Genomic DNA, 12,847 nt, shown 5'->3' with positions numbered 1-12,847 from the left:
TTGGGCGGTATTTTTCTTTCTTTTCCCTGTCTCCTTTGTAATGATCACCAACATTGATTCGAGGTTGAAACACGCCGACCTGGGAAACTGGGCATACCAAGGAACAATATCGGCCGAACGTTCCATCCCAAGGACGTAACTATGGGATCTCTAAGTTGAGCTTAAACAATCAAAGTCAAGATTACTGGCATGACCGAGATCCCACCACCGCGTGGACTCGGTAAAGAGAAGGAACTAACATTCTCCGGTTGCTGTTGTTTACACTCGAAATATCAGCATTGAAGGCTAGAGTTAGTATAATGGATATGAATCGAATAACTACAGCATTTCTACTAAGCAGAGGATACATACTATTCAAAATTCACCAAATCATTACAATATTTCAACATCTAGCAATTCTTGGACATCCATATGTGAATATATTTTTAGGGGCATAGCTTAACTCAAGTATTTGTCGGAAGGATAGATTAAGAGGTTTGGACTGCTGTTCATTGCCAATCTTATCCTGATCCTGACTATCTCTATGCTGAGAGTAGTTCTACCAAAGGCTGACAAACTCCTACTGCCGGCACCAGTCCTCAGGAGCTTCAAAGGTGACATCATCCTCGTCAACGCACATACAAACTCCATCGATAAAAAAGCAGTCTATTTCCCCACGTCCAACAGTACTGGGATCAGTATCAGACCGTTTAGCATTGGTGGCACTTTGAACGCTGCTAGGACGAGTTGCTAGGGCACTGGCAGCAAAGGCGAGAAGTAGAGTAACAGTCCAGCGTTGCATGATTGTCGAATTATAGTTTCTGGTTAACGATTTGTAGAGGGGACTTTGCAATGGCAAAGATGTTGTAAACAAATTAAGGATTGAAGAGGAAGAGAGAGGTAAGAAGGCTCAAGAAGAGGCTGCGAGTTAAGTGGAGGTATTGGAAGTATAAAACTGATGTTGTAGAGAAAGAAGAGAAGAACCGATAGATTGCGAAGGGAGAGCCCCTTATATACTTGTCCGAACGTTCCTCAAGCAACTCGAAGAACATTCAATCATCTCGCTAGTTCCACATGACTAAAGCTACACTGGCATCGAGAGTCTGAAAGAGGGTCACCAAATCAAGGATGACACACATCTGAAAACGATATATAGCAGCTATGTTCACCTCAGCATCTAGGCATAAGATAATAGAGCTGCTATAGCTCATATGTTATCTCTTTAAGCCGGATTTCCAACAAGTTTTTGGGAAAGTAGAAATTCAATTATAACAAACTCCTTTCATAGCTCAGCATTCAATGGGACTGACAGAGAACAGAAACTAACTGTCTCTTCTGTGGAAGACCTTGTGTCTCCCATTCTTGCTTTCTCGTCTGGTCCGAGAATGAATCTATTTTCATCATGTTTTATTATTATTTTGCTACTCCGAAGCCATCTTCTTCCATAAATATCGGCAACTCATCCTCATAAAGCACGGCCCATAGGCGGGCAAACACAGTTGCAGGCCCAATGCTTGACGATTGGCTGTGTTTGGTGTTCTGGAAGGAGACTGATCATCTATACCTTCCACACTGCTCAGTCGAAAGGGGGGGCGAGGGGCCTCATGCATGCAGATTTACTACGAGTGTGACTAAAGCTTTTTCATCGAGACAGCAAGGTTCACAGAACTAACAACAGTTTTGACTTGAGTGTGCAGTCCATTCATTCTACTCTGTAGTGTCTTTATAATGAATATTCTGAGCTTAGAAGCCTGTCGGGTACTGTGTTCCTAGTATTGATAGGCTAAGGGACTAACAGTAGCCTTGGCCCTGTAGCCAGAGCTTCATCTACTCAGAAGTACATCCATCCATTCCATCTCGAAAGGTGAGCTTAGGACGATTATACACTGGCTTATAAGTCGCATTATTCTTTTCACTCCTAATTATTCCAATATATGAGTGGGTAAATTCCCAAGACAGCATTCCAAGCTAATGTCTAGCATGCCATCAGTAGAAACCACGTTGGCAGGGCTATAAACTTCTTTGATTCTCTTTAATAGCAGTGGCTTTTGTGGTATTCATCACCTATATAAACAACAGTGGCAATTTCCGAAGATATAGGCGTGTGATTCTAGAGGCCCTTCTATACTTGACTATGGACTCAAGCACCTTTCATGCAGTTAGAAATCGAGCTATACATCACGTCCTTGAATAATATTGATTGTAGTTTAGTTAGCGCCTCTATGTGGCTTAACTCTAGAACAAGATAATTCAATGCGACGGCCCTTTCCGTGTTGTAGTTCTCTCAGTTCATTTGGGGGCACTTTCCTCAATGCCTGGCCTTAACTTTGAGAGTGTAAACGCTTCGGTGGCATTCCAAGGATCTAATAGATAATATCTTCCGGTAGGGTTATCATGATCTTGGAGAAAAAGGGCTAGTGCCAATGGGCTAGCCTATGTCAAGGGCACCATTAGGATGCATGGCATAGTGGCATTGAATAACAACAGGGCCATGGTGAAGGAGGAGATGAAGTATTGCAAATATAAGTGAAGGCCAATACTTGCCATGTAAGTGAATCCTTTCGACCCTGATTTCAACATACTAAGAATCCGATGATTAGTTGGTAGGCAGATGTACTATCTTGCATCTAGACCCATATCTCCTCGATTTGGTAATATCTATCTCCTTCTATCTTTGCGATACAGAGCTTTTGATGGGGGCGAAAGGCTATATTGGGGGTAGCCATGTAATCACAGATTCCTACTATACTGGCACATCCATATCATGGCACATGCAGAGCAATCCTTACACTCTGCCTGGAATCATCTAAAAAGATTATCACGTAGTAAGTCACATGCTGATATTGCATTATTATTGTCAGCAATCTGTTGAATGGATAGCTCAACAATTACTAACACAAATCCACTACTGTATTGACATAGTTTGTATTTTCTTTCAGCACAAGATATGCGCCATGTATATCACACTTGATGACTGTCATAATGTCCCTTGAAGCTGTCATGTGATAGAAAGGTGAACAAAAATGGCATGTAATTCTTAGCTTGGTGATGACAGCTGTACAGTAGATATCAGCGGCACTGTGGGTTCTATCAAAGTAACTTACTGAGTCTTAGACGAATAGAACATCGCTTAAACGGGATCTCCGCGTAATTCGTATTGCAAAAGCAACCCCTACTCCGTAGATGGGGGCACAATAGGGCCATGGGTACCTGTCACTATAAAATTGCACATATACCGGTGGGAGTTATGTAAGCTTTTGTATTCAGCATCACTAATCGCCAATAGCGCGTGTGAAATTAGAGCAACATCACTTTTTAACCATTGAGAAGTAGGTAACCCAAGAATGGATCAAGTCTCATATGAAGTCATATCCTCATTCCCTGACACTTATCTTCCACCTGAAAGCACCCATGAATCTCAAGAATCATTTTTACACTCTGTAAGGGCTGCGCCTGTATGTTTTAGGGCGATGCCCTTGGTCCGTGCGAGACCACACCACACAGAGTTCACCTATAAAGAGCCCCTCTCCCACCAGTACAGTCTAGCTAGTTATTCCCTTTCCTCCTTAATGCATGTTCTTTCAACCTCCGAACCGGCTACAATGAAGATCTTGTATCCAACCCGTGACACACTCAATCAATTACCATGCACTGGATGATGGTTATTTCTTTGTCCTGGGAGATCTACTAGGGGGAAATCCGACTGATTGACAGTTACATATACCTGCAATAGACCATGCAAGCCTCCTAATGCTTTGCAGAACTGCTAGCAGAAGACCACTCCTACTCAAGGTACCAGCTGCCAGTTCTCAATATTAGCAAAACAGTCTCTCAATAAAGATATAGTAATAGATGAACTCCTGTATTTTAGCCAATCTACAATGTAATCTATTGCTATTCAATAATAGAGCCATTGTCATAGCTTAGATGCCTACTATACTTCATTATTATGATCTGTGGACTATACTGAATGCAGAAGCTTATATGAACCCCACAGGTCCCTTGTGATGTAACCCATAGGTGCCTATGGCTCTATTGGGCCCCATAGTATACACCTAGTGGGGGCCAGATACCAGTGCAGTTTTATTCCAATAGGTACACTCCCCTCCCTTGGATAGTCATGTAGTACAAATCTAGCCAAGTAAAAATATAAAAATATAGACCCCTGAAGAAACAGAGGTAAAAAGGATTCAAGACAATACAAGACAAGGAATCAGTTGGAAAAGACTACCAGTGCCCTACTGTAAGCAGGTCAAAATCCTATTGTGTTGTGGCAGTAATGTACATGAGTGGTGCAGATGCTACTATTGAGGTCTGAATCATCTGTAAAAATTAACCCTTAATTGCTTCAAGATAAGCTATTTTATGTAGGGAGCAAATTTTACACACTCTGATTGGTTTTAACTTGCAGGTACATGCCCTATAAATGCGGTGAAGCTTGTGATGCATGACACACTACACATGTTAAGTGGTGTCTTATTCATGCCCCACTTCTTCATACCTCTTGTGGCTCAAGACCCATGATAGGGTTGACACCCTAATGTGAATCCTCATGAACCCTCATGAGCACTAACATCAATGACAAGCAAGCGCCTAATTCTTTACTGGCTGCATTATAGATTCTCTTATAAAAAAGCAATAAAGTATCTTATCGATTAAAACAAATTGCTATTCTCTTCTCTAGATATCTCAGAGGCAATGTGAAATTTTCTTGAGATAAGAACAGCCTTATCACATATTCCGCATTGCCTTTCCCTCACCAGCTCCGACCTCCTCCGACCACCACTTCCCAACCCGTGACATTGACAGCGGGTCAATAGATGTATCCGGCCCGCATGAGGTCGAGAGGAACGGTCATCGCTGGTATGCCATAACTGTCGACAATTTCTCCAGATATAAGTGGTTGTTGACGCTGGAGAAGAGGAGCGAGGTTCAAGGAGCTCAGGACGAATGGAGAAAAGGCATTGAACTCCAAATGGGTGAAACCATCAAGAGGACAAGAGGCGGCAAGGCCCCAGAATTGAAGCAAATCTTGGAGAACTGGACAAGGGCTAAGGGGACTGAGCCGACTTACACGCTTACAAATTCGTCAAGTCAAAATGGTACTGCAGAGAGGACGATCCGAACAGTCAACGATGGCGTAAGGACGATGTTGTCGGAAACCGACTTGGGTGAAAGGTTTTGGGGTGAAGCCGCGAGGGCGACGGTATACATCTCCAACAGGACATTGGGTACGCAAGGAGTTCCACATTTGTACTCCTTCGGGGTCGAGCCACGGACGGATCACATCAGAAGATGGGAATTTCGGGCTACTAGGCACACGGCAGCATCTAGACATGGACCTAGGGGGAGTGAATCCCTGCTACTACGACATGATGAAAATGTTGATGGCCGATACATCTTGTTGGACGTTTATGCTCGGAAAGTCGGCGTTACTGAATCAGTGCATTTCTATGAGAATGTGCAAGCCAACAATCAGAAAGAAGAGAAAGGATTGCCCCAGGCTGAGGATTATGATGTATCCAAAGGACCATGGAGTCTTGGTCGAGAGGTGTTGGAAAAAAAGGAATCTGCGGACAGCGATCAGGCAAATAGCGAGGTAGAGATGGCTGAAGGCCGAGGAGAAGATCAGGGTGGAGAAGAAGATGGCTTGAGAATAACGAAGTAATTATGTAACATGGTGAAAAATAAAAGATTTGTTCTGAGGCCAGACGAGAAAGCAGAAAGGGTAGATAAAAGGGCTTCTACAGCGGACAAGGTTAGCCGTCTTCCTCCGTTGGCCGGGGTAAGAGCCAAGCTATGGAGGCGGTTCGGTATAGTTGAATTTCTACTTTCTCGGGAACATTTCAGAAACCTGACTTATAGAGACAATATGGGAGCTATGGTAAGTCTGTAATCTTGTGCCTCGATGCCGAGGTGAACATAGCTACTACCTATCGTTTTTGGATGCACGGCATTCGTGATGCCGATGTAGCTCTAGCGGTGTAGAGAAAGTAGCATAAGTGAATGTGTTTAGACCTACTTGAGAAGCGTCTGGACAAGTATATAAGAGTGCCTCGCATCGCAACATGTATCTTCTTTTCCTCTTTCAGAACATCAGTTTTATACTTCTCATACCTCGACCTCGCTGACAGCCTGTTCTTGAGCCTTCATACTACTCTCTTCTTCTTCAATCCTTAATTGTGTTACAATATCTTGGCCATTGCAGAGTCCCCTCTACAAATTATTGACCAGAAACTGTAACTCGGCCATCATGCAACGCTGGACTGTTACCCTACTTGTCGCCTTTGCTGCCAGTGCTCTAGCAGCTCCTCCTAGCAACGTTCAAAATGTTGGCGAGAACAAAAGACTTGACGGTGATGTCGGTGTTGCTAGACGTGACATAATCTGCTCCTCCGCAGGTGATGTTTATATTTGCGTTGACGAGGATAATGTAGCCTTCGAGGTTCCTATAGAGTGGTGCTAGAAGTAGGAGTTTGTCAGCCTTTAGTAGAACTACCCTCAGGATAGAGATAGGCAGGACGAGGATAAGATTGGCGATGAATAGCAGTACCAATCTCCTAAGCCATGTTTCCATTAAATATTTGAGTCAAGTTATTCTACTAAAATAAATTCATGTATGACCGTCCAAGAATTGCTCGATGTTGAACTATTAGGATGATTTGGTGTAATTTTGAGTTTCTCGTGTTCAACCGTTGTCTTTAGCAAGCTATAGTCCAGCAAGTTGTAGCAAGATCCTAAACTGAACTTGAAAGAACTAGTGGATCTATTCTACATATGGTCCAACTCTGTTATACAGGTATTTGTAATACGAACAACGGCTGTACAGTGTCAGGTCTATTCAACAGTGTCTACATTTTCCCATGGCTAGGTTTGTGCTACTTAATTAGTCAGGTTTCATATCTAAGGAGTAGGAGTAAATTTTGCGATACGAAATACGCGGCGATCCTGTTGAAACGACTGTGGGTTGTGGGTCCAGGGTCGGATGACAAGTCTGACACTGACCACACTCTGAGATCGACTTACGAAGAGTCCGCCTCGGAAATCTATCAGAATGATCGATATACATTTATGATTGCTATACATAGGCATCTACCGTGAGTGATTATAGCGTTATGTTTACTGTGGTCAATAGCTGCAGGGTTACAACTGCCGTATCATAGACGCAGGCGTAACACCAACACGATGCTCTCTTCGTCTAAGACTACATAAAGCACTGCAACAGAACCCATGGTGCCGCTGATATCTACTGTGCAACCATCATCGCCCAGCTAAGAATTTCATGCGATTTTTGTTCGCCGTTCTACCACATGGTAACCTCGAGGAATATCCAGTCAGTAGTCCAGTGTGATATGGTGTAGATGTAGCACTAAAGGGAAAATACGAACTGGGTCAATACTGTGGATTTGAATTAGTAATCTTTGAGCTATCCATTCAACAGATAGCTAACAATAATAATGTGATGCCAGCAAGCGGCTTTCTTGGCAGGAGTTTTATTAGCCGATTCCAGGCAGAGCATAAGAGTTGCTCCAGGTGTGCAATAATATAGATCTGCCAGTATATAGTAGGAGCCTGTGATTACGTGACTATATAGCCTCTCACCCCCATCAAAAGTTATGTATCGGGAAGATGGAAGGATGTGGATAATACCAAATCGACAGGGCATAGATCTGGATGCAAGATAGTACATCTGCCTAACAACTAATACTAATCACTATCCTCTTAGTATGTTGAAATCAGGTTCGAAAGGATTCACTCACACGGTAACTATTGCCCTTCACTTGTATTTGCGATGCTTCATCTCCTCCTTTACCACGGTCCTTTTGTTAATCTATCCCACCATGCGACGCGCCCTGATAATGCCCTTTACAACAGCAGCACTCAATGCGAGTCAAGGCGACTGTCACTGAGCACATTGTGGCATTACTGGCTATAGATAGAAGACGTGTGTGTGTCTTAGTCTCGTGTTATGATCCATGATTACTGGATGTGGCAATTCTGTCAAGGGGGAGGCTGACTATCCCTATGCTTGGAGCTCTACTGATTGAGTAAGAAGAACAAGGGAATCGAGATATAATCAACCATTAGTAATATGTAGCATTCACAAGTCCAACAAGTCTCCTCTCCCCCATCCGCTATGACTTGCATGCGATCTTTTCTAGATGTGGAATTCGAGATGCAACTCCAACAAACCACTTGCATCCAAGCAAGCCGGATGCTAGCCTAGCCCCTCTTTCTCAAAGACCACCATAACCCTACTAGAAGATATGGTCCATTTGATCCTTGGAATGCTGCCAAGGCGCTTGCTCTCTCGAAGTTAGGGCAGGCATTGAGAAAAGTGTCCGCGAATAAGATAAGGGAACTACGACACGGAAAGGCCCGTCGCATTGAATCATCTTGCTCTAGAATCAAGCGACATACAGGCGCTGCCTCAACCACGACAAACGTTATTCAAGGACATAATGTATGGGTGAGTTTCAGCCTGCACGAAATCTGCTCCAGTTCAGACTCAAGTATAGAAGGGCCTCTAGAATCACACGGTTATGTCTTAGGAAAATTGACATTATTGTTAATATAGCCCATGAATACTGCAAAATTAACTGCTATTAAGGGGAATCAAAGAAGCTTACAGGCTTCTGCTGCAGGTATACTAACCATTAGCTTAGGATGCTGTCTTAGCAATTTGCCCACTCATATATAGGCATAATTAGGAGTGAGAAGAATAACGCGACTATTAAACCAGTGTACAATTGTGCTAAGCGTATCCTTCGATACAGGTGCTTTTCTTTTTTAACAGATGAAATTACAGTTACAGGGCCTGGGCTACTTTTAGCCCTTCAGCCTATCAAGCCCAAGATACAGGGTCTGACGAGCTACTAGAAACTACAATATTGATCGAAATACACTGGCGAGTAGAGTAGAATAGACGGCGCACTCAACGCGAAACTCCTGCCAGTTCCGTGAAACTTGCTCTATCTATTGAAAAACCTTGAGTCACACTTATCTCAAATCCGCATTCATGAGGCTCTTCGTCCCCCCCTTTCGACTGAGCGGTGTGGAAGGTCTAGATGATCAGTCTTCTTCCAGACCACCAAACACAACTCATCGGCCAGCATTAGGCTTGCAACTGTGTTTGCCCGCCTGTGGGCTGTGCTATGTAAGAATGGGTTGGCGGTATTTATGGAAGAAGATGGCTTGAGAGTAACAAAATAATTATATGACATAATGAAAAAAAAAGGAAAAGACTTATTGTCGGACAAGGCGAGAAAACAGAAGGGTTAGATGCAGGGGCTTCTGCGGAAAACGCGGCTACTAATTGTCTTCCGTGGCCGGACTAAAACCTGAGCTATGAAAGGCGTTCGGTATAGTTGAATTTCCACTTTTCCGGAACGATTTCAGAGACTTGACTTATAGAGATATTATGGAAGCTATGGCAACTCTGTTATCGTGTGCCTTGACGCCGAGGTGAGCATAGCTGCTATATATCGTTTTTAGATGTACGGCATTCTTGATTTGGTGACCCTCTTACGTATTCTTGATGCCGATGTAGCTACAGCGAAGTAGAAATAGTAGTGTAATTGAATGTGTTTAGACCTACTCGAGAAGCGTTTGGACAGGTATATAAGAGTGTCTCGCCTCACAACATGTATCTTCTATTCTTCTTTCTCCAGGACATCAGTTTTATACTCCTCATACCTCGACTTCGCTTACAGCCTCCTTTTACCACTCTCTTCTGCTTCAATCCTTAATTTTGTCACAACATCTTTGCTCAGCAATCATGCAACGCTGGGCTGTTACCCTGCTTCTCGCTTTTGCTGCCAGTGCTCTGGCAGCTCCTGGCAGCCTTCAAAATGTCGGCGAGAACAAAAACCTCGATGGCGATGCCAGTGTTTCTAAACGTGTGATCGTCGGCTGTGGGTTTGTCAATTTTGATGACGTGGGCTGGGTTTGCATTTGTGTTGACGACGAAGAGGGCCCCTTCCCGGCTGACGACGAATACTGCGCAGAGTAGGAGTTTGCCAGCCTTTGGTAGAACTACTCTGCATAGAGATAGCTGGAACCAGTGTAAGATTGTCAGTGACTAGCAGTCCCAATCTCCTAAGCTATCTTTCCGTCAAATACTTTAGCTAAGCTATGCTACTAAAATATATTCATCTATAACTGTCTAAGAATCTCTCGATGTTGAACTATTGGAATGATTTGGTGTAATTTTGAATTGCTCGTGTTCAACCTTTGCCTTTAGCAAGCTACAGTCCAGCAAGTTGTAGCAAGATCCTAAACTGAACTTGAAAGGACCGGTGATCGATTTCCAACTTAGCACGCCGATCTCGTCAAGTTGCATAGTCACAATTACTTGCAATAGAGATCAAGATATAGTATTTATCTCATGCTTGGTAGGCATCCCGTACGTCTTCAGTTTATATGTTACGCAATCTCTAACCTTAAATGCTAATATTTCGATTGTAAACAACGGCAGTCGGAGAATGTTTACCGAGTCCACATGCTGGTGCCATCTCAGTCATTCAACTAATCTTAACTTGGTTGTTTAAGCTCAAACTAGAGATCCCAGAGTTAAATCCTTGGGCTCTAAATACTACTACAAAAACACAATGTCCTCTTGTGTAGAGGGCTAGTCTATTAGGCCTAGCGTTCGCAACACTTCTTACACTTCAATGCATGATGCTAGTCCATTGTTCTTGTTACGTAGTTATTAAAAGGACGTTTAGGTCAAATCTCTTGCACTTTGGCAAGGCACTGGCCAGGGCCAATAAAAGGTCTTATCTAAGACGAGCATTGACCGCTCCTTGGAAAAAGCTCCCGGGTAACTAGGATGCTCTACAGCGTGGTCTCGCTAATAGCCCTAGCCGCGGGTGCTCTTGCGCTATGAGATAGCCCGAGTCACCGAACATAAAAGCCCAAGAAGAGAGATTAGGATACATAGCGGTTTCATCAGACTTCGAAGCATTGTAGTAGAAGAGAGCGTCACCTATCGATATTCAGAATATTTCAGCAGTCCATTGCTGCAGGTGATGGTCCACACGGATACGGAGCCTATTAGTCCGGTCAAGCTAATGATTATCAGGAATAGGATCACGCCACAGTGCAATATGGTCTCGATCTGTAGAATAGATCTTGATGTTTAACGTACAGGATAAGCATGCGCACCAAACAAGTATGCACACCAAAAAACAAACAACTTTACTTTCGTCCATTTGATCAATCAATTCTCAACCATTAAATATGCCCCAACCAAATAATGAGGGTAATATAATTCTTGCTCTTGACGCCCTTCAAAATGACTGAAAATTAAGTCTCTGACAGGCTGCAAAGACATACGAAGTGTGCTATTATAAGTTTCGTCGCCAGCACCCATGGTATTCAATCTCGGCATGACTGGATCCCCAAATCACGAAAACTGTCTGATCTAGAAGAGGAGACTATTGTACAGTTCATTATCGACCTGGATTCGCGAGGATTTCCTCCGCGACTTCGTGGTGTTGAAGAAATGGCTAATAAACTGCTCGCCGGCCGCGACGCGTCACCTATTGGTAAGCGCTGGGCTTCCAACTTCGTCAAGCGACAACCAGACCTCAAGACGCCATTTAATCGTAGATACGACTATCAAAGAGCCAAATGCGAAGATCCTACTATCATTGGCGGTTGGTTCAGGCTCGTGGAGGACACAGTCGCCAAGTATGGCATTACCCTTGTGGATATTTACAACTTTGATGAGACTGGGTTTATGATAGGCCTCATTGCGAGTGGAATGGTTGTCACAGGTGCAGAAAGACGTGGAAAGGCAAAATCAGTGCAGCCTGGAAACTGGGAATGGGTTACTGCCATTCAGGCGATCAATGCCGAAGGCTGGGCGATCGCGCCGTTTATTGTAGTTGCGGGCCGATATCACCTTGCCAGCTGGTACCAAGAAAGCAACCTTCTGGGGGATTTGGCTATCGCGACAACCCACCCACAATCGCTGGACTGATAATGAGACAGGCCTTGAGTGGCTTAAGCGCTTTGATCGGCATACAAAGGCACGATCTGATGGTCGCTATCGCCTTCTGATCTTCGACGGTCATGAAAGCCACCACTCAGTTGACTTTGAGAAACACTGCAAGGAAAACAAAATTATCACACTTTGTCTGCCATCTCATTCATCTCATATACTTCAGCCTCTTGACATTGGATGCTTTGGACCTCTCAAGAAGGCATATGGTCAAGAAATTGAGCATCTGATCAGGTGTTCGATAACCCACGTTTCCAAGACTGACTTCTTTGCAGCATTTTATGCTGCCCACCAAGCCACTATGACAGAAAGAAATATCAAGGGGGGATTTAGAGGAGCTGGACATGTTCCTTTAGATCCTGAAAGTGTCATTTTTAAGCTTGATGTGCGGCTACAGACCCCAACACCGGTCAACGAGGAGGCCAGCCTTCCCGACCCATGGGTTCCCAAGACACCAAAGATAGTACTTAAGGCCACTTCTCAATCTAAATACCTTGAAAGACGAATCAGGCAGCATCAAAGTAGCTCTCCAGCATCTATTCTTGAGGTGCTCAAGTCATTTTCCAAGGGAACAACGGCAATAATGCATCAAATGACATTATTGAAGTCTGAGAACCAGACGCTTCGACAGTCAAACGAGACCCTTAGCAAGCGGCGCAGAGCAAAAGGAAGGCGGCTACAGAATACATGAACAATGACTGTAGATGATGGTAGGCAAGCAATTGATCAAAAGGACATTAACACACAGATAGAGGGGGAATTATCGAGAAGTGGTGGTCGAGGAAGGTCGGGGCTAGTGAGTGAAAGGCACTGTAGGACATGTGGCAGAACTGGTCATAATGCAAGAACATGTCAGATAGT

The 12,847-nt window shown here is 43.8% G+C and overlaps 2 protein-coding genes across 2 annotated transcripts; both read left to right on the top strand.

The window, feature by feature from the left end:
* Positions 1 to 4,954: 4,954 nt before the first annotated feature.
* On the top strand, positions 4,955 to 6,445 carry HOO65_050585 (Retrovirus-related Pol polyprotein from transposon TNT 1-94; the record flags this gene model as incomplete). Its single annotated transcript, XM_071003355.1, has 2 exons — positions 4,955 to 5,643; positions 6,214 to 6,445. The coding sequence occupies 2 exons, from the start codon at positions 4,955 to 4,957 to the stop codon at positions 6,443 to 6,445; spliced, it is 921 nt and encodes a 306-aa protein (XP_070858644.1).
* Positions 6,446 to 9,757: 3,312 nt separating this feature from the next.
* On the top strand, positions 9,758 to 11,965 carry HOO65_050584 (uncharacterized protein; the record flags this gene model as incomplete). Its single annotated transcript, XM_071003236.1, has 2 exons — positions 9,758 to 9,987; positions 11,302 to 11,965. 2 exons carry the CDS (start codon positions 9,758 to 9,760, stop codon positions 11,963 to 11,965), a joined length of 894 nt encoding a protein of 297 aa, XP_070858643.1.
* Between the last annotated feature and the right edge of the window lie 882 nt (positions 11,966 to 12,847).

Source organism: Ceratocystis lukuohia (genome assembly GCF_044167205.1).
Source record: "Ceratocystis lukuohia strain C4212 chromosome Unknown Supercontig5_pilon, whole genome shotgun sequence".
NCBI classification, from domain to species: Eukaryota; Fungi; Ascomycota; class Sordariomycetes; order Microascales; family Ceratocystidaceae; genus Ceratocystis; species Ceratocystis lukuohia.
This window is presented reverse-complemented; position numbering and strand designations above follow the sequence as displayed.